This window comes from Scyliorhinus torazame, chromosome 12 (genome assembly GCF_047496885.1).
Source record: "Scyliorhinus torazame isolate Kashiwa2021f chromosome 12, sScyTor2.1, whole genome shotgun sequence".
Classification (NCBI taxonomy): Eukaryota; Metazoa; Chordata; class Chondrichthyes; order Carcharhiniformes; family Scyliorhinidae; genus Scyliorhinus; species Scyliorhinus torazame.
This window is the reverse complement of record NC_092718.1, coordinates 23,481,883-23,506,831: the sequence shown is the minus strand read 5'-3', so window position 1 is coordinate 23,506,831 and position 24,949 is coordinate 23,481,883. Positions and strand designations below refer to the sequence as shown.

The 24,949-nt window shown below is 47.8% G+C and overlaps 1 protein-coding gene across 1 annotated transcript in view; it reads left to right on the top strand.

Annotated features, from left to right (window-relative positions):
- LOC140387434 (lactadherin-like) overlaps positions 1-24,949 on the top strand; it is a 132,329-nt gene that overhangs the window by 34,895 nt on the left and 72,485 nt on the right. The window contains 2 exon segments of the mRNA XM_072470534.1: positions 16,733-16,858; positions 21,537-21,617. Of these exon segments, the coding sequence (XP_072326635.1) occupies positions 16,733-16,858; positions 21,537-21,617 (207 nt within the window).

Genomic DNA, 24,949 nt, shown 5'->3' with positions numbered 1-24,949 from the left:
CCGTCTTTCTAATTAAAATAATCCTAATCTACTCAACCTCTCTTCATAGCTAGCGCCCTCCATACCAGGCAACATCCTGGTGAACCTCCTCTGCACCTTCTCCAAAGCATCCACATCCTTTTGGTAATGTGGCAACCAGAACTGCACGCAGTATTCCAAATGTAGCCGAAACAAAGTCCTATACAACTGTAACATGACCTGCCAACTCTTGTACTCCATACCCCTTCCGATGAAGGAAAGCATGCCGTATGCCTTCTTGACCATTCTATCGACCTGTGCAGCCACCTTCAGGGTACAATGGACCTGAACTCCCAGATCTCTCTGTACATCAATTTTCCCCAGGGCTTTTACCGTATAGTTCACTCTTAAATTGGATCTTCCAAAATGCATCACCTCGCATTTGCCCGGATTGAACTCCATCTGCCATTTATCTGCCCAACTCCCCAATCTATCTATATTCTGCTGTATTCTCTGACAGTCCCCTTCACTATCTGCAACTCCACCAATCTTAGTGTCATCTGCAAACTTGCTAATCAGACCATCTATACCTACCTCCAGATCATTTATGTATATCACAAACAACAGTGGTCCCAGCAAGGATCCCTGTGGAACACCACTGGTCACAGTTCTCCATTTTGAGAAACACCCTTCCACTACTACTCTCTGTCTCCTGTTGCCCAGCCAGTTCTTTATCCGTCTAGCTAGTACACCCTGGACCCCATGAGACTTCACTTTTTCCATCAGCCGACCATGGGGAACCTTATCAAAATGCCTTACTGAAGTCCATGTATATGACATCTACAGCCCTTCCCTCATCAATCAACTTTGTCACTTCCTCAAAGAATTCTATTAAGTTGGTAAGACATGACCTTCCCTGCACAAAACCATATTGCCTATCACATCATCTCATTTTCTTCCAAATGGAAATAGATCCTATCCCTCAGTGTCTTCTCCAGCAGCTTCCCTACCACTGAAGTCAGGCTCACCGGTCTATAATTATCTGAATTATCCCTGCTACCCCTCTTAAACAAGGGGACAACATTAGCAATTCTCCAGTCCTCCGGTACCTCACCCGTGTTCAAGGATGCTGCAAAGATATCTGTTAACGCCCCAGCTATTTCCTCTCTCACTTCCCTCAGTAACCTGGGATAGATCCCATCCGGACCTGGGGACTTGCCCACCTTAATGCCTTTTAGAATACCCAACATATCCTCCCTCCTTATGCCGACTTGACCTAGAGTAATCAAACATCTATCCCTAACCTCAACATGTCCCTCTCCTCGGTGAATACCGATGCAAAGTACTCGTTCAGTCGCTGCATCCTTTTTAGTTTCTCACTTATTTGGAGAACATAATTGTGGCCATCGGTTTGCAGACAGGTCTTCGTCTCAGAACCTGTCTGGTTAGCCAATCTCTTCAATCAATCTCAGTGCATCTATTTGGTTACCCAGAGCTGATTAGCATTGTAGCTCAGGCAGCAGAATTTGTCGGTGAATATGGGGATGTCACCATATTGATTGACAGATGACCTTCATCCGAGCAAATTCATTGTGTGTTTTTTAAAAATAAATTTAGAGTACCCAATTCACTTTTATTCAATTAAGGGGCAATTTAGCATGGCCAATCCACCTAGCCTGCACATCTTTGGGTTGTGGGGGCGAAACCCACGCAAACACTGGGCGAATGTGCAAACTCCACACAGACAGTGAACCAGAGCCGGGATCGAACCTGGGACCTAGGCGATGTGAGGCAACAGGGCTAACCCACTGCGCCACCATGCTGCCCGCAAATTCATTGTTGGCAGGATTTAGTGAAGTGACTTTTTAAAATTCTTTCATGGGATGTGAGTATCGCTGGTAATGCCAGCATCTGTTGCCCATCCCATATCACCCTTGAACTGAATGCATTGCTAAACCATTTCAGAGGGCACATAAGAGTCACCCACATTGCTGTGGGTCTGGAGTCACATGTAGACCAGACCGGGTAAGGACAGCAGATTTCCCTAAAAGACATTAGTGAACCAGATGGGTTTTTACATGATCATTTCATGGTCACCTTTCTGAAACTACCTTTCAATTCCAGGCTTAACACATTGAATTTAAATGAAATTTTAATTGATATTGTGAGTAATCCAACCGGCAGATATCTGATGATGGTGAAGTTTGCTCTCCATTGAAATCAATAAATTAATTTTGGTGTAACTGGATAATGCACCTTGCATTTAGAAAGCACCTTTAATTTAGTAAAACGTGCCATGGAATTTCAAAGGAGCATTATGAGCTGAAATTTGACATAAAGCTGCATACGGAGATTCTAGGATAGATGACTGAAAGCTTGGCCAAGGAGGTAAGTTTAAAGGTGCTATCCAAAGAAGGCAGGGGCTGAGAGAGACGGAAAAAAGATGGTGAGGTGTAGGGAGAAAATTTCAGAGTGTGAGCTGGGCGAGACAACAGAAGGGTCAATGTTGGGGTAAAGCAAACTGGTGGCTAGTCGACAGGCAAGAATTCGGGGAATGCAAAGGTCTCAGAGGGTTGATGGAGATTACAGAGATAGGGAGGGGCGAGGTGGAAAATGAGTGGGGAGGCTGTGGTGTAGTTGTATTGTCACTGGACTAGTAAACCAGAGACCCAAAGTAATGCTCTGGGAACCCAGCTTCAAATCCTGCAGATGGTGAAATTAGAATTTAAATAAAAATCTGGAATGAAATGCCTAATGACGACCATGAAACCATTCCTTGTTGCAATTCCTTGTGCAGGGAAGATCATATCTTACAAACCTAATCGAATTATTTGAGGTAGTAACAAAGCTAATTGATGGGGGAAGACTGTAGATGTCATATACATGGACTTCAGTAAGGCGTTTGATAAAGTTTCCCATAGCAGGTTGATGGAAAAAGTGAAGGGTGTACTAGCTAGATGGATAACGAACTGGCTGGGCAACAGGAGACAGAGAGTAGTGGTAGAAGGGAGTGTCTCAAAATGGAGAAAGGTGACTAGTGGTGTTCCACAGGGATCCGTGCTCGGACCACTGTTGTTTGTGATATACATAAATGATCTGGACGAAGGTATAGGTGGTCTGATTAGCAAGTTTGCAGATGATACTAAGATTGGTGGAGTTGCAGATAGCGAGGAGGACTTCAGAGAATACAGCAAAATGTAGATAGATTGGAGAGTTGGGCAGAGAAATGGCAGATGGAGTTCAATCTAGGCAAATGCGAGGTGATGCATTTTGGAAGATCTAATTCAAGAGCGGACTATACGGTCAATTGAAGAGTCCTGGGGAAAATTGATGTACAGAGAGATCTGGGAGTTCAGGTCCATTGTACCCTGAAGGTGGCAACGCAGGTCGATAGAGTGGTCAAGAAGGCATACAGCATGCTTGCCTTCATCGGACGGGGTATTGAGTACAAGAGTCGGCAGGTCATGTTACAGTTGTATAGGACTTTGGTTAGACCACATTTGGAATACTGCATGCAGTTCTGGTCGCCACATTACCAGAAGGATGTGGATGCTTTAGAGAGGGTGCAGAGGAGGTTCACCAGGATGTCGACTGGTATGGAGGGTGCTAGCTATGAAGAACGGTTGAGTAGATTAGGATTGTTTTCGTTGGAAAGACAGAGGTTGAGGGGGGACCTGATTGAGGTCTACAAAATTATGAGGTATGGACAGGGTGGATAGCAACAAGCTTTTTCCAAGAGTGGAGGTGTCAATTACAAGGGGTCACGATTTCAAGGTGAGAGGGGGAAAGTTTAAGGGAAATGTGCGTGGCAAGTTTTTTACGCAGATGATGGGTGCCTGGAACGCCTTGCCAGCGGAGGTGGTAGAGGCGGGTACGATAGCATCATTTAAGATGCATCTAAATATATGAACGGGCGGGGAACAGAGGGAAGTAGATCCTTGGAAAATAGAAGACCGGTTTAGATAAAGGATCTGAATCGGCGCAGGCTGGGAGGGCCGAAGGGCCTGTTCCTGTGCTGTAATTTTCTTTGTTCTTCCTACCCCATCTGGTTCACTAATGTCCTTTTAGGGGAGGAAATCTGCCACCCTTACCTGGTCTGGTCTACATGTGGGGCGTCATTATCCGACCCCCCGCCGGGTCGGAGAATGGCCGTTGGCCGCCGTGAATCCCGCCCCCGCCGAAGTCGCCGGTACCGGAGATTGGGCGGGAATCGGGCCGCGCTGGTTGGCGGGACCCCCCGCTCAATTCTCCGGCCCGGATGGGCCGAAGTCCCGCCCAGAAATTGCCTGTCCCGCCGGCGTAAATCAAAGCTGGTATTTACCGGCGGGACCAGGCGGCATGGGCGGGCTCCGGGGTCCTGGGGGGGCGCGGGGGCGATCTGGCCCTGGGGGGTGCCCCCACGGTGGCCTGGCCCGCGATCGGGGCCCACCGATCTGCGGGCGGGCCTGTGCCGTGGGGGCACTCTTTCTCTTCCGCCTCAGCCACGGCCTCCACCATGGCGGAGGCGAAAGAGACTCTCCCCACTGCGCATGCGCGGGAAACTGTCGGCGGCCGCTGACGCTCCCGCGCATGCGCCGCATTTCCGCGCCAGCTGGCGGGGCACCAAACGCCATTTCCGCCAGCTGGCGGGGCACCAAACGCCGTTTCCGCCAGCTAGCGGGGCGGAAATCCCTCCGGCGTCGGCTTAGCCCCTCAATGCTGGGGCTCGGCCCCCAAAGATGCGGAGCATTCCGCACCTTTGGGCCGGCGCGATGCCTGTCTGATTGGCGCCGTTTTTGGCGCCAGTCGGCGGACATCGCGCCGTTGGGGGAGAATTTCGCCCGTGATTCCAGACCCACAGCAATGTGGTTGACTCTTAACTACCCTCACAAGGGCAGTTAGGGATAGGTAATAACTGCTGGCACACGTCCCATGGATACTTTTTTAAAAATACAGTCCCCTCCATTTACCATTGAGTGGATTAGCTTAAAATGAAGCACCCAAATAACCGTGGCTCTCCACATCATATTCATTTGATTTTGCAGTATAAATAATATTATCATTTCTTGACCTGTTGCACAATTAAGATATTTTTTTCTATCCAATAATAAGTTTTCTTTATAAATAATAAAAGAAAGGGCGGCACGGTGGCGCAGTGGTTAGCACTGCTGCCTCACTGCACCAAGGACTTGGGTTCGATTCCGGCCCCGGGTCACTGTCCGCGTGGAGTTTGCACATTCTCCCCGTGCCTGTGTGGGTCTCACCCTCACAACCCAAAGATGTGCAGGGTAAGTGGTTTGGGCATGCTAAATTGCGCCTTAATTGGGGAAAAAATGAATTGAGTACTTTAAATGTAAATAAACAAATAAAATAAACTGCCAATCCCCTCATATGTGTTATGTAAATTATATCAAAACAACTTTGTGAGGGATAAATATGTTAGTGTTTCTTGCAAAACTGTGACTATCATATCATTTTAGATAATGTGAAGTTGAGGAGGGCAATATATGTAAATTATATTGAAAGAACTTTGTGAGGGAGAAAATATGTTAGTGTTTCTTGCAAAACTGTGGCTACCATATCATTTTAGATAATTTTAAGTTGAGGAGGGCAATATTGAAATTGATTGTGTTATCTCCATCAAGGACTTATTGTATCAAAGTCCTTCCTGTCAGATAACCTGCATTTCCCAGTATAATCTCCTTTCCAAACATACTGTGATAAATGATAATGTTACTATCTCTAGGCTTTTGTCAGCTGTGATATTTGGCCATCTATGATATATTGAAGCCAGGCCCACACGAACTGTAAAATAAATCCAGCAGTGCAGTTGCAGAATCTGCTCTGCCGCACTTGTGTCTCGAGTCAGCATTTTGTGCTATGCAACATGAGTTGTGCTATTTTCCTCTCTGGTATGTATGCACCAATAACAAAAAAAAGGTCTTGCATTTATACAACTCTTTCTCTGACTACCAGATATCTCAAAGCACTTTTAGGCTCATGATGTACTTTTGAAGATCAGTCACCGTTATAATGTAAAAAAGGCGGCAGAGAGTTTGTGCACAGCAAGCTCCCACAAATATCAATGTGATAATGACCGGATCTTCTGTTTTAGTGGTGTTGATTGAGGGGTATATATTGGCCAGGAACCATGGCTAAATCCTCAGCTCTTCTTTGAAATAGTGCCATGGGATCTTTGTCAGGGCCTTATTTTAATGTCTCAAAGGAAAGAAGGCACCTCTAACAGTGCAGCGATCCCTCAGTGCTTCACTGGAGTGTAAGCTATGATTTCTATATCCTGGTGTTGATCTTTAGAATCATAGAATCCCTACAGTGCAGAAGGAGGCCATCCAGCCTCAGTCAGTCTGCACCTACCCTCCGAAAGAGCCCTCTACCCTCGGTCCACTCCTTTTTTTCCCCTAATAAATGTCAGCCAAGGTGCCCAGGTGGCACTGCCAGTTGGGAGGGGCACTGCAGGATGCCCGGTTGACACTGCCAAGCTGGCGCAGCGCTGCGAGTGCTGGGAAACATGCAGCTAAAAGCATGTTATGGGACTTTGTTTCCTTTTGGTAAAACCATGCCACTTGACTTCTAGCTGAATCAGATCGTGTGATTTGTGATTGAGTTCCTACATGTTCCTGGAAAATTCTGTGTTGGTTTACACTAGATAACTGGACGGTTTCCCAGTGCAGTGGACAGAATGAGAGACTGGGATGGTGGCCAAGCAGGGTTCAGAAATACCATTGTTGACATGTCCAAAGATATCCAAATGTGCACAGTACCCACCAATGAAGCACGAAACAAGAGGAAAAGAGACAAAAAGGACTGTTTCTAGAAGCACATGAATCACTCACAACATGCGTTGCGTTCATTCAATTGAACGGGGTTTTAAACTGGAAGGTCAAAGATGCACCAAGTGGGGTTCAATGGTTCATTTCTGCCCAAAGGCTTCTCTGTCCTACTTTTGGCTGTTGTTGCTTTGGAAACCTGCAGCAACCAACTGCCAGGGGTCTTTCTAGAAACTTCGCTAAGTGAAAGTAAAGCTGAGCTTTGACACTTTGACTGTGCTGAGTTAAACCACCTGATCTTGAGTGAGACCTGAGGCGTACACAGATTTTTAAAGCATCATGTTTGCTGCCTGGTATTCAGATAAAGGAAAATTTGGCCAATTCTAAATGCTGTTGTTTTAAAATCATTAAATGAGCAATAAATGGCAGCTTTGCTTTTATGCTATTGGCATTTGTTTTGTTTTTTAAAAGCCCACCAGCATCATACTATAAGAAGTCCAAAATTTGACATTTTCAAATCAATCAAATGTTATTAATTCAAAATATGTTGTGCTTTTGATGTAAATTGGTAGCACAGTGGTTAGCACTGTTGCTACACAGCGCCAGGGTCCCAGGCTCGATTCGCGGCTTGGATCACTGTCTGAGCGGAGGGGAGCCTGCACGTTCTCCCTGTGTCTGCGTGGGTTTCCTCCGGGTGCTCCGGTTTCTTCCCACAAGTCCCGAAGGACGTGCTGTTAGGTAATTTGGACATTCTGAATTCTCCCTCTGTGTACCCGAACAGGCTCCGGAAAGCGGCGACTAGGGGCTTTTCACAGTAACTTCATTGCAGTGTTAATGTAAGCCTACTTGTGACAATAAAGATTTTTATTATAATAACATCCGTAATTAGATCCCAGAAATGTGGCTTCACAATGCCAGGGTCCCAAGTTCGATTCCCCGCTGGGTCACTGTCTGTACGGAGTCTGCACGTTCTCCCCGTGCCTGCGTGGGTTTCCTCCGGGCGCTCCGGTTTCCTCCAGGGGTTATGGGGATAGGGTGGAAGTGAGGGCTTAAGTAGGTCGGTGCAGACTCGATGGGCTGAGTGGCCTCCTTCTGCACTGTATGTTCTAAAACTTAAACAAAAAAGTCTGTTTTTTAAAATCAAATTCGAAACCTCAAAACTGACACAATGGGCGAGATTCTCTGACCCCCCGCCAGGTCGGAGAATCGCCGGGGGCTGGCGTGAATCCCGCCCCCGCCGGATGCCGAATTCTCCGGCACCGGACATTCGGCGGGGCGGGAATCGCGCCGCGCCGATTGGCGAGCCCCCCCCCCCGCCCCCCCCCCCCCCCCGGGCGATTCTCCGGCCGCGATGGGCCGAAGTCCCGCTGCTGGAATGCCTGTCCTGCCGGCGAGGATCAAACCACCTCTCTTCCCGGCGGGACTAGGTGGCGCGGGTGGGCTCCGGGGTCCTGGGGGGCTCGCGGGACGATCTGGCCCCGGGGGTGCCCCCACGGTGGCCTGGCCCGCGATCGGGGCCCACCGATCCGCGGGCGGGCCTGTGCTGTGGGGGCACTCTTTTCCCTCAGCCATGGCTACAGTCTTCACCATGGCCGACGTGGAAGCGACCCCCCCCCCCCGGCGCATGGACGGACTTCCGCCGCCCGGCGAAGTCCTTTCGGCCGCCGGCTGGCAGTGCGCCAACCACTCCAGCGCGGGGCTAGCCCCTCAAGGTGAGGGCTTGGCCCCTAAAGGTGCGGAGAAATCTGCACCATTGGGGTGGCCCGACACCGGAGTGGTTCCCGCCACTCCATCCCGCCGGGACCCCCCGCCCCGCCGGGTAGGGGAGAATCCCGCCCAATGTCCTTTGCTTCTGTGAAACAAGAGGAAAGTAATATTCCCAAATTGAGTCAGATTTACAGCCAGAACTGTTTTAACATGAGCCCAATTAATGGAAGCTGATCTTTCCTTCACAGTGCCATCTCTCATCAATTCACCGCAGAGGTGAATTCAAACATCCCTTCAGAAGGTAGTTCATGGAATAAATGCTCGGTTTCAGCTTTTGATCTATTGGAGATAAGAAATAAATTGCAGGCATGTGGTTTATTGACTCTGTGGGATCCACCATAAATTGGGATTAAATACATGTTCTGGCTGGGTTTATTTAGGAGCGTAACTTGAAGTGAACACGCAATTATAATTGGATAATTAAAATCATATATTCTTTGCAAATTCCAGCTCCGGCAGGAATTCACCTTTCTGCTGTGAAAGGGATTAACTCATGAAAGGCTGCAACCAAATGTTTTATCTCTGAGGGGCAGTCCATAAAATAGTGCTCATGAAAGGGAGAATCGAAGAACAGAACTAAAAGTCATGAGTGGAGATTGTCAATTTGGTGATTAGAAAAAGTTATTTTCCCCAGGATAACGTGAATGCACAGCGTTCTAGAGCAAGAAGTAACTTTAAAAGGGAACTGGGTGGCATGGTGGCTGGTACTGTTACCTCACAGCGCCAGGGACCTGGGTTCAATTCTGGCCTTGGGTCACTGTGTGGATATGTATGTTCTCCCCGTGACTGCGTGGTTTTCGTCCGGGTGCTCCAGTTTCCTCCCACAGTCCAGGTTAGGTGGATTGCCCATGGTCAATTGCAACTTAGTGTCCAGGGATGTGCAGGTTGGGTAATGGGGTTACTGGGATAGAGGGGAGTGGGCATGGGTAGAGTGCTTGTTCGAGGGGTGGGTGCAGACTTGATGGGCCGAATGGCTTCTTTCTGCACTCGGGTTACATTTCTTTATCTTTATCGAATCATTTGGCAATCAGCTGGATGTTAATAAGGGAAGAATGATAGGACATTAATGGCAAAAGTAGATAAACAGTCAGATAGGCTTGTTTGTTATGATTGATTTTCTCGTTAAAAGCGTAGGCCAACCTGAACTCAAACTAATTCAGTTGGACAAAGCTCAAGTGTTGCTATATGAATTAGACCGTTGAATTTGTTCTAAACTTGTCCATGCCGTGTTGATAAACTGTGAGTGTGGGGGGAGGGGGGGAGGGGGGTTGGGGTGAGGGGGAGGTAGTCTTGAAAATAGTTTAGGAACATGATGGTCTGGACGAACCTCCTAGGAGCCCCTTGACCTTGTCGGACATGGCAGAAGATGCTAGTTGTGTCTTTGGCGGTGTAGTGTGCAGCTTTTGTTCTGAATTTTGGACAAAGCTACGCAATGCTTCTCAGCATCACTGTAAAAACAGTAACTGATCTCTGCCTATTTTGTGGTTCAGTGAGTTCGAGACATTATGGTGTGTTTTGATAGCATGAGACTAATTGCAGGCGAGATAATGTGAATGGTGATAATCTGTTCCAAGTGTAGCATGTTGTCGAAGACTCCTTCACTTTTTTTGTTGCGTTCCATGAAGGCAATGTGGGGGATGGGTGGAGTGAGGGGGGTGGATTTCCTTCTTCCCATAATTAGGTCTACAAACTTATGAGAGGCATAGACAGAGTGGACAGTCAGAGGCTTTTTCCCAGGGTAGAGGGGTCAATTACTAGGGGCCATGGGTTTAAGGTGCGAGGGGCAAAGTTTGGAGGAGATGGACGAGAGAAGTATTTTACACAAGAGGGTAGTGGGTGCCCGGAACTCGCTGCCAGAGGAGGTGGTGGAAGCAGGGACGATAGTGATGTTTAAGGGGCATTTTGACAAATACATGAATAGGATGGGAATAGAGGGATATGGATCCCGGAAGATAGAAGATTTTAGTTTAGACGGGCAGCATGGTCGGTGCAGGCTTGGAGGGCCGATGGGCCTGTTCCTGTGCTGTACGTTTCTTTGTTCTTAGGAGGTTTGCGGTGGGGATAATTCAAGCTGTCAACTGGGATTTCATTCTCCCTTCACAGGGAGTACATTCCCCTGATATGCTCAAATGGCAGTGGGAGGACAATACGTTAGTCCCAAATGGATTACCCTCCAGTTGACCCCGCTCACTACCACCCCTGCGACTGATTGTAGAAGGTGGTAAAGGCCTGGAGATCGTTCAATGAACAAATGGGGGTCTTGGAGTTGCTTGCTCTCTGTCCAGTCAGCCCCAAATATTTAATTGCCTTCAATGGGAGGCTGAAATTCAATCCGCCCCTTTTAAATTTGATGCCCCTTCAGGGACTGTACTGGAGTCTTCTGCGACAGTCCAACCTCAGTTGAATTTCCGTTGGCGAGTAGAAGACAGCTGTGAATCCGAATAGGGCTTGACCTTGGATGGATAAAGAAGGTTTAGGGAGGGGTCGGTGGGAACGGAGCTGGGGCAAGGGGAGGACGTCCTGCACTGCTGCAACTCCTGTCTGAAGAGGAGCATTCTCAGGCCTCCACCTTCGCAGCACAATGGACACCAGCACTTCAGCACACAACCCAAATGTGAGGCACTTGGGGACTACCTGATTATTTATCAGTGATGCTGGAGAACCTCACCAACGTGGGGGCACATATCAAAACTTGGGTGAGGAAGTCTGCCAGTCTGCTTTGTGAGTCATTACTATATCCATTTGAAGGGACAAAAAAGAATCATGTGGATTGTGAGGTAGCTACATTGACAGCACTGCTCAGATTCCTGCTCTGTACATTCATCATGTAAAACTCTGCATCGGTAATGTTGAATTTAACATTTCGTCATTATTGTCCACAACCTTTACATCCATGCCAGAGCTTGGGACTGATCTCTATTCTGTCCTCGATCAAAATAAGCATCTTCTAATCGGGAACAAAATTCCTGGCTGATTTTCATTTCCCTCTGCTCATCTCGGGTTTACTGGATGATTGTGGCAACCCCTGCTGATGTGTGGTTGAGATCAACAAATCGAACATTGATCACAGGAGGGAACCTGTTTCCTTCCTGTTCTGTGTGACCCAATAAGCACCGTGTCCGCACCCTCTTGGCCATGGGAGAAGGTGCTCAGGAATAGCTGTTTGACGGGAATAGGGTGAGATGGTAGCAAAGTGGTCTCTACCCAGTAGGGGGTGGCATAATAGCACAGTGGTTAGCACTGCTGCCTCACAGTGCCAGGGACCTGGGTTCGAGTCTGGCCTTGGGTTACTGATCTTGTGGAGTTTGCACGTTCTCCCCGTGTCTGCGTGGGTTTCCTCCGGATGCTCCGGTTTCCTCCCACAGTCCAAAGATGTGCAGGTTAGGTGGATTGGCCATGGTCAATGTGCAGGGTTAAAGGGATAGGGCGGGGGATCACTCCAAACATGTGCAGGGCGTCGACAGTGTTACCGTCTGGCGCTCGTTCTCTGTGATGTTGTTGTCCTGGAAGAAGTAACGCATCCTTTCCGTGTACTGATTCCAGTCTTCAACACTGCCGTCAAATGGATCCAATCAGCCAAACAGAGCCATGGGAAAATAATTGGTTCCAACCTGAGTCCAGAAAATCAGGGAGGTGGCTCAGCCGGGTAGGTTGTAGCATTGATTCCTCGTCGCCACTTTAATAAGGTAAACTAGTTGATTCCTCATCGCCAGTTTAATAAGGTAAACTAGTTGATTCCTCATCGCCAGTTTAATAAGGACACGGGGAGTCCACACCGAGTAAGAATAGTTACGTTATATAAAACTGCCGCTAGATTCCGATCGGGTCTCTTCACAGTCGGTGTCTTACTGGCCGACATTTTATACATAGCCGAATGGAGTCACCTCTCCCCTCAGTGAGGGAGTGCGTACTCCGCAAGAACCACTGGGAAGATGATCATTCCCATTCCGTAAGTCCCATGCGGGATATGCCAGAAGGTTAGTCTTGGATTATCATAAAAACCCATTAGGTTCACCAATGTCCTTTAGAGATGGAAATCTACCATCGTTACCTGGTCTGGCCCATCCACGGTAATATGGCTGCCTCTTAACGACTCTCCAAAATGGCCTCGCAAGGCACTCCGTTCAAGGGCAATTAGGGATCGGCAAAAAATGCTGACCTTGCCAGCAACACTCCCATCCCATACCAGTGTTTAGCACTTCCTTGTCAATTCACAAGTCCCATGTTTTGTTTAGCAGTTTAAATACTTCTTAATTGACTATTCAAACAAAGAGATAGATAGCTCACAGGAAAGCGGAGGAGGCTATGAAAGCATACACTTCCAAAAACCCAAACTATAAATAAGTAGGATTGAGTTTCAAAATTTCTCAGAAGCTATGTGAAATATTTAGATAAGAGTTCACATCACTCTGTTACAGGGAGTACGAGTCTACACATTGAATCACAAGTGGGCTTTATTTACACTGTGTGGCCTGAAGAAATGGAAATGCTTGAGTGAATGCTGAATGAATAATTTAAACATTACATGTGTCCGTAGTGCTTCTCTCGTGCTTTCTTCAGGGGATTTAGCCCATTACAAACAGTGGCCCTGAGAACCAGCCGGCTGTAACCCTGATGGTCAGCCACTTTTCAGTGTTGACCCCCAGTGGAGTTACTGGGTCTAATGCAGAGCACTGAACATGCCTGGCTCATCTTGGCTGCAATGTGTACATGAAGCACTGTAACAACCCGCCAAGGCTCCTTCAGCAGTACCTCTCAAACTCTCAGCCTCTACCACCGGTAAGGGCAAGGGCAGCAGAGGATGGGAACAGCACCACCTCCAATTCCCATTCCAGAAGTGACACCCACCTAATTGGACATACGTCTCTGTCTGATGCTGGAGCAAAATATCCTGTCGCTTCCTACCTAATGGCCCTATGGTTGTACCTAAGCCACAAGGACTGCAGTGGTTCGAGAACTTACTACCACCTTTTCAAGGACAATTAAGGGTCATAAATGCTGGTCTTGCCAGGTCTTGCTCCCATGAATAAGTTAAAGAAAAATACATAGGTACTTGTGTCCCTGGGAGAACATCTCTGGTGCCTGTTGCTACTGAGAAAAATCATTGCCACACCTCAAAGTGCCTGCCGACTTCCAATATTGACCCAAGTCCTGTCCGAGTCAGAGAGGAGGGAACCCTTTGGGCAATTCTAGCAATAAAGAGTCTCGATCCCAACTCCCCAATGAGATATGCCTCGGAAGGCAACTAGGCCCGCGCGGATATCCCAGACACGACAGAGTTCCAGTGCTTTGACAAAGAGTCCTCCAACCCCGAAACGTTAGCTCCCTTCTCTCTCTCCACAGATGCTGTCAGACCTGCTGAGACTATCCAGCATTTTCTGATTGTGTTTCAGATTCCAGCATCTGCAGTAATTTGCTTTTATATTTGAGTTCCACTGCGGCTGGGTTTGAGCAGTTTTCCAGTTGGTTTTGGCAGTGTGTGGTTGGAAATATTCCAAGAATCCATGAGAATAGTGGCCAATTTGTTTCATAAATTAAACAAAAATGCAAGCATGCATATGTAGATTTTCCACTTAGCCTTTTGTGTTGTGCAATCTGCTTCAACCAGAGTGGCCACTGGTATCTGATTAGCTGACACGGGCTGTACACAAGATGTTAAAGGTGAAAAGTGGGGACTAATCATGGAAAATAAATCAGCAACACATATAAATATATAGAAACACACATTGATACACCGGGGTTAATGTAGATACACTAGGACTGAATAAATACTAGAGGGAGCACCAGAGACATCATGACACACAGACATTCAACCAATAGGTCAGTAAGATAGGACACAACCAATGGGCAGTCAAGACACCCAGAAATGACACTTCCACAAGTGGGCAACCCATATAAAAGAACAGGGCACACATGCTCTTTCTCTTTCCACAGGCGACACTCGCAGTGAAGGACAGGGGCAGATCAGAGCATCACACCCACCGCATGGATTAGAGCAGACTGGTTAGTTAGATTGAGTTACGATAGCAAGATTAGCAGGAGAGTCGAACTCAAGTAGGAGAATTGTTAACTGTTCAATAAATGTGTTAAACCTATCTTCAAGTCTGAACCTTCCTTTGTCAGAGCATCCATCAAGGAAGCAGCTTATGCTATGTGAAGAAGCATAACACAACAATGTGCCCAAAATGTATAGCAACATATATGTGTATGCATATTTATCTTATGTATATATAGTGCTGTTCATGTTACAGATGGTTGTGAAAGGTTTCCATTACATCAAACTGAAAGTAAAAGAATGATCTGGGAGGTTAGTGCAAGCATGGTTGTGAAGTGTTAACTAAAAAACATTCACTGCTGTAAAATCTATCCCTGAAAAAACAGAGGGCGCAATTCTCCCATCGGGAGTCTAAGTGCCGATGCCGGAGTGAAAACCGGAGTGTTCCACTCCGGCATCGAAGCCCGCTCCCAGCCCCCTATTCTCCCAGCCCCGGGGGGCTAGGAGCGGCGTCGCGCCATTTACGCGCGCCGGGCCTTGGCGCCGTTTAACTGACGTCACCCGTGCATGCACGGTTGCCGTCTTCCCCGAGGCCGCCCCGCACGAAGATGTCAGATGGATCTTGCGGGGCGGCGGAGGAAAGGAGGTCCTCCTTCAGAGAGGCCGGCCCACCGATCGGTGGGCACCGATCGCGGGCCAAACGCCATTGCAGGACCCCCCCCCCCCCCCAGCATTCCCGCGCTGTTGCCGCCGGCAGCGACCAGGTGTGGACGGCGCCGGCGGGAACCCATCGTATTGGGCAGGCTGAACGGGCGAGCGGCGATTCTCCCAGCGGCCAGCCCTGATTCTCGGCGTGCCGGTTTGGAGGGGTGGGAGAATCACGTGCGGGCATCGGGGCGGCGTGCTGGAATACGCACGCCGCCCCGGCGATTCTCCCACCTGGCGTGGGGGGGGGGGGGGGGAGAATTCTGCCCAGAGTGAAGTTGTGGACACATTTAGCGGGGTGTTCCCCGGCATTAGCAAGGCCGAGAATGATCCTGCTAATAAACGGGACTTTGTTGTTTTTTCGGGCCTCCTCGAAGAAGGAGCTTGATGCGGCGCCGCTTTTACGCGGGCGACAAGGCCTGGCGCGTGTAGATGACGCGGCCCCCATTGTCAGGGCCTGAATCGGTCGGGACCGGGGCCGTTCCGCGCCATCGTGAACCTCAACGGCGTTCACGACGGCGCGGCCACTTCAGCGTGGGAGTGGAGAATCGCGCCCCATGTTTATTTCCCAGGGTGGAAGGTTTTAGGTTAGACGGGCAGCACGGTCAGCGCATGCTTAAGGGCCGAAGGGCCTGTTCCTGTTCTGTACTCTACTTTATTCTTTGACTCTGGTGGGAATGCAGTGGAATTGGCAGCAAACTATACCGAGACCCTAGTGTCCTAAGTATTGATCAAGTAATGACCCGTGATCAAGTTTCTGGTGGCTGAAGCCTCTTCTCGCCCCAAACGAGGCCAGTGATGTGGAGGTTGCAGGCTGGGGCAGGGATTCAAAAACCTGGGAGTTTCCACATATCATAGAATCATAGAATTTACAGTGCAGAGGAAAGCCATTCGGCCCATCGTGTTTGCACTGCCCCTTGGAAAGATCACTCTACCCAAGTCCACACATCCACCCTATCCCCATAACCCAGTAACCCCACCCAACACTAAGGGCAATTTTGGACACTAAGGGCAGTTTAGCATGGCCAATCCACCTAACCTGCACATCTTTGCACTGTGGGAGGAAACCGGAGCACCCGGAGGAAACCCATGCACACACGGGGAGAACGTGCAGACTCTGGTACCCTGGAGCTGTGAAGCAATCGTGCGAACCACTATGCTGCCGTGATGCACATCCCTGGCGACCGATGAGCTCAGTGAAAGGAGGTATATTGGCCTATATGGAAAGTCAGTCATAGGGCCCACCTTGAGCCAGTCAGAATTGTGGCTTAAACTCTTTGAAGAGAAAGACTGCAATTTTGTTAAGTTATTACACGGGGCACTGCAAGGGGTTATATTTACTTTTCAGCTGATATTTCTCCCCTGCTATTTTGGTGCAATTTGTGGCATCTCCCCGCTGCCCAGCGATGACATGCAAATAAAAGGACCACCCCACCCAAAAGCCTTAGCAGACTTAATGGCACAGATCCTTGGTAGTCACAGTTCTGATGCAACTGTCCACGTATTTCAGAAGCCATTAATGCTTCTTGCTGCTCCACAGAACATTCTTGCCAGTTCGATCCTTGTCAGAATGGAGGCACGTGTCTGTATGGAGTCTCTTCGGATCCTTATTACTGCATCTGCATGGACGGATTCACCGGGAAAGACTGCACAGAGGTAGAGCAAGGTAAGAACTCTGGGGAAGAACACGACTGATACCAAGGTTTGAGCTGTTTGTTCTCCTGCCTTGTGTATCTGTCTGCATGGCTATTATCTATGCTTTTTGGCTTTACTGGTTCAAGAATATCGCAGTTCTGTGGCTTTACACAGAAGCAAAGCCAGCAAAATTGGATTGAAATTAAATAAATAATTGGATACTAATTAAGTGTCAGATGCGGTAACTTAAGATCACTGCCCATTGTCCACAACCTGGCTCCATGCCTAATAGTTTCTACTTGAGCAGAATTTATTGGTGAAAGAATTCAACTGCCATCAGTAGGCCATTGATAAGCGAGGCTTCGCAGCTGTTTATTGGGGATCTCTGACAGTAAATCCATCTGTGGATTCTTTCAAACTTTGGTCATGTAAGCTGCTGAAGTGCTGCAATTGAGACAGTTGAGAAAGAAAGACTTGCATCTAATAGTGTCTTTCACAGGTCTCCCTCAGTACTTAACAGTCAATGAAATGCTTCTTGAAGTGTCATCACTGTAGAGGATCTTGCAATGCTGTAGGATAGTCGCAGTATTAATAGAAATACGATTCCAAGTCAGTGGCCATCCCGGTCACAATTGTGCACATCCTCAAGGTGAAGTGTTATCTCTCTCTCTCTCCCATTGCTGAACAATGGCAGGTTATATAAAAACCTGTTAGCAATGTATTTTTAGCCATGGTTAAAACAAATGAAAAAGATGGTTAAGACAAAATACTTACATCTCTGTATTCCCTTTTAAAAAAAAATTTAAAGTACCCAATTCATTTTATCCAATTAAGGGGCACTGTAGCGTGGCCAATCCACCTACCCTGCACATCTTTGGGTTGTGGGGGCGAAACCCACGCAAACACGGGGAGAATGTGCAAACTCCACACGGACAGTGACCCAGAGCCGGGATCGAACCTGAGACCTCGGCGCCGTGAGGCAGCAGGGCTAACCCACTGCGCCACCGTGCTGCCCTCTGTAGCACCTTTTTACAACTTCAGGCGGTACCTCAGTGCTTTACAGCTAATGAAGTACTTTAGAAATAGTGGGCAGGATTTTGTGGCCGTTCGTCCTGACGGGATCCTATAGACCCGCCAACAACACCCACCCCCACCCCATGCAATTCCAAAGGCTGCGTTCAACTGGAGCAATTCCAAAGGCTGCATTGAACCCCGTTGACAACAGCAGGACCAGAAGATCCCACCACTGGGTAATGACGAGCTGCCCTCCGTCGCTGCAGAACACGCCACAAAGGGGGAGGAAAATCCTGCCTATAGTAACCAGCAATATGGTAATGGTTGATTAGGTTTTGGCTGTGAGATAAACATTGGTCAAGAGCCCTCCCTTCAAAATAGTGCCAGGAGATCTTTTACATTCACCTATTTTTAAAAAAAAAAAGTAGAGGTTGAAACATCTGCGGAGGACTGAGAGCCAGCTCTCGTGAGTGAAGTTCAAGAAACTGAATCATTTTATTGTGTCACTTTACAGTCAGGTCGACAGTGAATCCAAACTCTAAACTTGGAGCAATTAACTCTTTTTTTTGTCTTCTTTGCAAGTCTACTTTCACTCTAGATGGACTATCTCAAGGTCTGACAAGATCAGGGTGGCTTGTATAGCCACAGAAAGGAAATTTTAGGAGGAACTTCTTCACCCACAGTGTGACAGAAGTGGTAAACACTTTAGACTATTACAAGAATTAGCTAGATCTTTTTGGTTTGGTCTTTTATTCTGGATGGATGTGTTAAAATCGGCCGAAGAAACGTCTCTTTCCTATGTCCTGAGGTAAGAATTTTTCGGTGTCAGCCCCCAGTGTATAAATAGTTCAAATCTGGTGAATTAACTTTACATCAAAAGGATCTATTTTGCTTATGTAACTAAATCCTTCCCTCACTTAAGTTATTTCATGAAGTTGTTAAATCGATGCCTATACTAACACAATTTGGGGCTGTAATTAATTAGAACAATCTGGAGCTGAACAATATGGCTTTTTAAAAACTAAATTTAGAGCACCCAGTTTTCCCAATTAAGGGGCATTTAGCATTGCCAATTCATCTCCCCTGCACAACTTGAGGTTGCGGGGCTGAGACCCACGCAAACACGGGGAGAATGTGCAAACTCCACATAGACAGTGACACTGAGCCGGGATCGAACCTGGGACCTCGGCGCCGTGAGGCTGCAGGGCTAACCCACTGCGCCACCGTGCTGCCCCCTCCCATAAGTGTTTTTTTTTACTGAGCCCAGGATATCCCAAAGTACTCCGCAAGGAAAAATTGAAGACATTTAAAATGTTACTTGGATGTATTGTCACTCAGCAAATCTCGCAAATGGTAAATGACCAGTTAATCTGTGTTGTAATTGTGGTGTTAGGTGAGGGAGGAATGTTGGTCAGGACACCAGGAGAACACTTTGCTCTTCAATAGTGTTCTGGAACTGTTGTCACCCTGTGAGCATTAGCATTGGAGGGCAGGATAAAAGCTCAAAGAGGAAAGGCTGACTCCAGAAAGTGCTGGACCAGTGACCAAGATGAATTTACCTTTTTTTTTTTTTTTGAAAAAGCACTTTTTTGTGTTAACCAGAGCAGTCCGCACATTTTGAGTTTTCATTTCTTTTTTTAAGGTATTTTAGTACAAACATGTATCAAAGCAGGTTACAGCAAATAAACAAAATTCCCAACAGTCAACTATGCAGTCTGTACAGATTTGTCCCATTTTACCATGAGCTCCGGCTTCTCTGAAACCCCAAATATTGCCACCAAAGGGTCCGGGTCCACTCCCTCCTCCACTGTCCTGGCTAAGACCGCGAACACTTCCGCCCAGAATCTTCCCAATTTTTCGCAACCCCAAAACATGTGCGCGTGATTCGCTGGCCCTCGCCCACACCTCTCACACTCATCTGTTGCCCCCTGAAAGAACCCACTCATTCTCGCCCAAGTCATAGGCACCCTGTGCATCACCTTAAACTGTATCAGGCTCATCCTTGCATAAGAGGAGGTCACGGTTACCCTACGTAATGCCTCACTCCATACTCCCCAATTGATCTCCCCTCCCAACTCCGCTTCCCATTTCTCCTTGATCTTCACCACCCGCTCGCCTCCCTGATCCCCCAGCCACTTGTATATAACCCCAATTCTTCCCTCCCCTTCCACATCCGGAAGCAGCAGTCGCTCCAGCAGGGGGTATCCCGGCAACCTAGGGATCCCCCTCCAGACCTTTTGCACAAAGTCCCGAACCTGCAGATACCTGAACTCACTCCCCCTCGGCAGCTCTCCCCTCTCCCTTAGCTCCAACAGACTGGCGAACCCTTCCTCAAAATACAGATCCCTCACCTTGACCAAACCTACTTCCCTCCACCTCCTGTACACATTATCCATCCCCCCCCCCCCCCCCGGCTCAAACCCATGATTCTCGCACAGCGGCGTTAGCACCGACATCCCTTCCACCCTAAAATGCCTCCTCAGCTGATTCCATATCTTCACGTGGACTGCACCACTGGGCTCCCTGAATACCTACTCTGAGCGATTCGCATCGCTGCTGTCACCATAGCCCTCAAACTAGACCGCTTAAAAGATTCCTCCCCCATCCTAACCCACATACCCTTCTCCTTCCCACCAGCGCCGCACCTTGTCCACATTCGCCGCCCAGTAATAATGAAGCACGTTCGGCAAAGCCAACCCCCCCTGCTGCCTCTGCCTCTGTAGCAGGGTCCTCCCCACCCTCTGCACCTTCCCCACCCATACAAGGTCCGAGATGATCGTGTCCACTTCCCGAAAAAAGACCTTTGGTATAAAGATCGGGAGAGCCTGAAAGATAAACAAGAACCTCGGCAGAATATTCCTTTTCACCACTTGGACCTCCCCGCCAACGTTAAGTGCAGTGTGTCCCACCTCCTAAGATCCCCCCCATGCCTCCTCCACCAGCTTTGTTAAGTTCCATTTATGGAGCCCCATCCATTTCCTCGCTACCTGAATCCCCAAATACCTAAACCTACCCCTTGCTGACATAAATGGCATCCCCCCTAAATTAGCCCGCTGTCCCAGTGCGCTTCCATGTCTATCTAAACCTACCAGCAACATATTTTTAGCCATGGTTAAAATGAACAAAAAAGATGGTTAAAACAAAATACTTGGATATCTATTGCGCCTTTTTACAACCTCAGTTGGTGCCTAAGTGCTTTGCAGCTAATAAAGTACGTTGGAAATAGTGGGCGGGATTTTCTGGTCATTCGCGCTGGCGGGATTTTACCGTTCTGCGGACAGCGTACCCCTACTGTGGATTTTGTGGCGGCAAGGCATGCATTCAAAATTCTGACTGTTTTGTTCCTCCTTTCCTGAACCCACAGAATCTAGACCCCAAGAGCATTCCACAGATGTGAGCCTGCAACCGTGGATTGGCTACCCGGCCATGCCAGCCAAGGCCAATTGTGTTTTTATTTATTGTCCATACACATTTCTCATTTGGAACGACAGCACTACACTGGGGATTCTATCCCACAGGCGTTCCGCTGGGCACTGCCAGTTAGTCTGCCGTTTATCTTCAATTTAGCTGTACCCAGGAAGTTCCATCACATCACTTCCTGTGGCACGCAAAGTAATAGTGCATCCATGTTTCTTGTGTCTCCCTCTCAGCATATCATTTTATTTTAATAAAACTTATTGATGCAATCAAAACAGGAAGTGGTGCAGAGAAACATACCGGGTATACGCTGGAAGACATAAGGTATAATGATGTCACTAGATACTCCATACCCTCAGGTAAGCTGCCTGTGACTTCTGACAACAGAAACAATGCTGTTGGACAGAAACTCAAAGCTTGACCATGCTTCAGGTCACAGACCTTCACAAGTCTTTGTGTGGGGTTCAACACCATTCTCAAACTCTTGTAGAAGGTGTCAAGCCGCTTTCTCATTTCTTTAGTCTCTCTAAATAAGTGTTTGGCAAACGTAGTTGCTGCTTTGTGCGTGCGTGCGCACTGACCGCTTGGGCTGCTGCAAACCCTTTCCATTCTTCGGCTTGTTTGAATGCTCGCTGCCAGTGTGGCTATATGGGAATGAATTGCTCGGCACATTCCTCAAACTGGCAGGCTGCCTCTGTTGCCTGCTTCCTCGCTCTGCAACACTCTACATCCCAGGGCGACCTTTCAACTCTGGAGCTGACGAGTTGAAAGTGAGCTTTCTGTTTGTTTTGCCTGCAGTGTTTAAGTGCAGTCTCCACGGCGAAGCAGAAAGCTGAGCATACAGCAATCGCTGCATATGAAGCCTGATGGCCCTTCCTCTACCTTAGACCCTGCACCATTCTACTTGACGATCATTTGCTGACACTTGCAGATCCTTGCACACCATTGCGGCTGACTTTAAGTTGATGCTTTTGTGGAAAAATCAGATCTGCTCTTAAAATGTCACTATTGTCTAGTAATTAGCCCAAAAAGGAATGTCCTTGCTGTGCAATCCTCCACAATTCTGACTGTTTTGTCCCTCCCTTTCTGAATCCACAGAAGCTAGTCTACGTGAGCATTCCTGCCTGCAGCTGACAATTGGCTACTCCACCAGGCCAGTCATGGCAAATTGTGTTTTTGTCCACAGAATGACAGAATGGGAGATCCACAGTGATCGTCTATCATCTCTCCCTGGTCTTGAGGCAGGTCCATGAGCAAATTTCCTGTGCGATCTTCGCTGTGAGGCTTATGCCTCGTTAACTCATTAAAATAGTTCAGCTGCATACCCTGCCCAGAACCGGCAGGAGTGCTGGCACGGCAGGTGGGTGGCAATGGGAATTGGGGCAAGAGTTGGGCGCTGATTAGTGCTGAACCAATTGACCCCCCCCCCCAGCAAGGTAAGTAATGCAGGACTGGGTTGGGAGAGGGGGGTCATGGTTGAGCCAATTGCAGCAGGCGTGGTCAGGGCTGGCTGGCCCTTGGACAACGGAAGTGCAATGTTTCCTTGTTGGACCTGGAAAAACGATTCTGGGCCACAGGAACCTGACCAAAAAGTTTAAACATGATTTTTGTTTTACCTCAACACTTTGTTCAAATCGTGCAGTTTTGGATTAAAATGACAGAAACGGATATAGCATTTCAATATTTATGAAGCCCTGATTCGTCTTCATTGGGTGATTGCTGTGATCCCCGATATCGGGAAGTTAAAATTGCTGGGGATGTGGTAACACTGCGGGAAGCAACTGACTGCCCTCTTAACCCCTTGTCTGCACAGTTTTCACTGGGCAGGCAGCGTTAAATCCAACACCATAAACATTTCCCATCACCAGCCCAGTTCCAGTTGTTCACCTTATCACAGGCCCATGGTGGATCTCGCAACCGTCCTGCTTTGTAAAGGCTAGTGTCTCACTGGATGCTGCATTGAGTTAACAAGGTAGTGAAGGAGTAAGAATGTTGGCTGGGAAGTTCCTCTGAGCTGCTCGTGTTCTGACAGTGTTACTGTATGACTTCAACTTCTTGCTTTACGAGGGCAGCATGGTGGCGCGTTGGTAGCACTGCAGTCTCACGGCGCCGAGGTCCCAGGTTCGATCCCGGCTCTGGGTCACTGTCCGTGTGGAGTTTGCACATTCTCCCTTGTTTGCGTGGGTTTTGCCCCCACAACCCGAAGACGTGCAAGACATAGGGTCAGATGATGTGGAGTCTGTTTGGATAGAGTTGAGGAACCACAAAGGCAAAAAAAACATAATGGGAGTTATGTACAGGCCTCCTAACAGTGGTCAGGACCAGGGGCACAAAATGCACCACAAAATAGAAAGAGCATGTCAGAAAGGCAAGGTTACAGTGATCATGGGGGACTTCAATATGCAGGTGGACTGGGTAAATAATGCTGCCAGTGGACCCAAGGAAAGGGAATTCATTGAATGTTTACAGGAGGGCTTTTTGGAACAGCTTGTGATGGAGCCCACGAGGGAACAGGCCATTCTGGACTTAGTGTTATGTAATGAGCCAGACTTGATTAAAGATCTTAAAGTAAGGGAACACTTAGGAGGCAGTGATCATAATATGGTAGAATTCAATCTCCAATTTGAAAGAAAGAAGGTAGAATCAGATGTAAAGGTGTTACAGTTAAATAAAGGTAACTACAGGGGCATGAGGGAGGAACTGACGAAAATCGACTGGGAGCAGAGCCTAGTGGGAAAGACAGTAGAACAGCAATGGCAGGAGTTTCCGGGAGTAATTGAGGACACAGTACAGAGGTTCATCCCAAAGAAAAGAAAGGTTATCAGAGGGGGGATTAGGCAGCCATGGCTGACATAGGAAGTTAGGGAATGCATCAAAGCAAAAGAGAAAGTCTATAATGTGGCAAAGAGTAGTGGGAAGTCAGAAGATTGGGAAGGCTACAAAAACAAACAGGATAACAAAGAGAGAAATAAGGAAAGAGAGGATCAATTATGAAGGTAGGCTAGCCAGTAACATTAGGAATGATAGTAAAAGTTTCTTTAAATACATTAAAAACAAACGGGAGGCAAAAGTTGACATTGGGCCGCTCCAAAATGACGCTGGTAATCTAGTGATGGGAGACCAGGAAATAGCTGAGGAACTAAATAAGTAATTTGCGTCAGTCTTCACAGTAGAAGACATGAGTGATATCCCAACAATTCAGGAGAGTTAGGGGGCAGAGTTGAATATGGTAGCCATCACAAAGGAGAAAGTGCTAGAGAAACTAAGAGGTCTAAAAATTGATAAATCTCCGGGCCCAGATGGGCTACATCCTAGAGTTCTAAAGGAGATAGCTGAAAAAAATAGTGGAGGCGTTAGTTATGATCTTTCAAAAGTCACTGGAGTCAGGGAAAGTCCCAGAGGATTGGAAAATCGCTGTTGTAACCCCCCTGTTCAAGAAGGGAACAAGGAAAAAGATGGAAAATTATAGGCCAATTAGCCTAACCTCGGTTGTTGGCAAGATTCTAGAATCCATTGTTAAGGATGAGATTTCTAAATTCGTGGAAGTGCAGGGTCGGATTAGGACAAGTCAGCATAGATTTAGTAAGGGGAGGTCGTGCCCGACAAACCTGTTAGAGTTCTTTGAAGAGATAACAAATAGGTTAGACCAAGGAGAGCCAATGGATGTTATCTATCTTGACTTCCGAAAGGC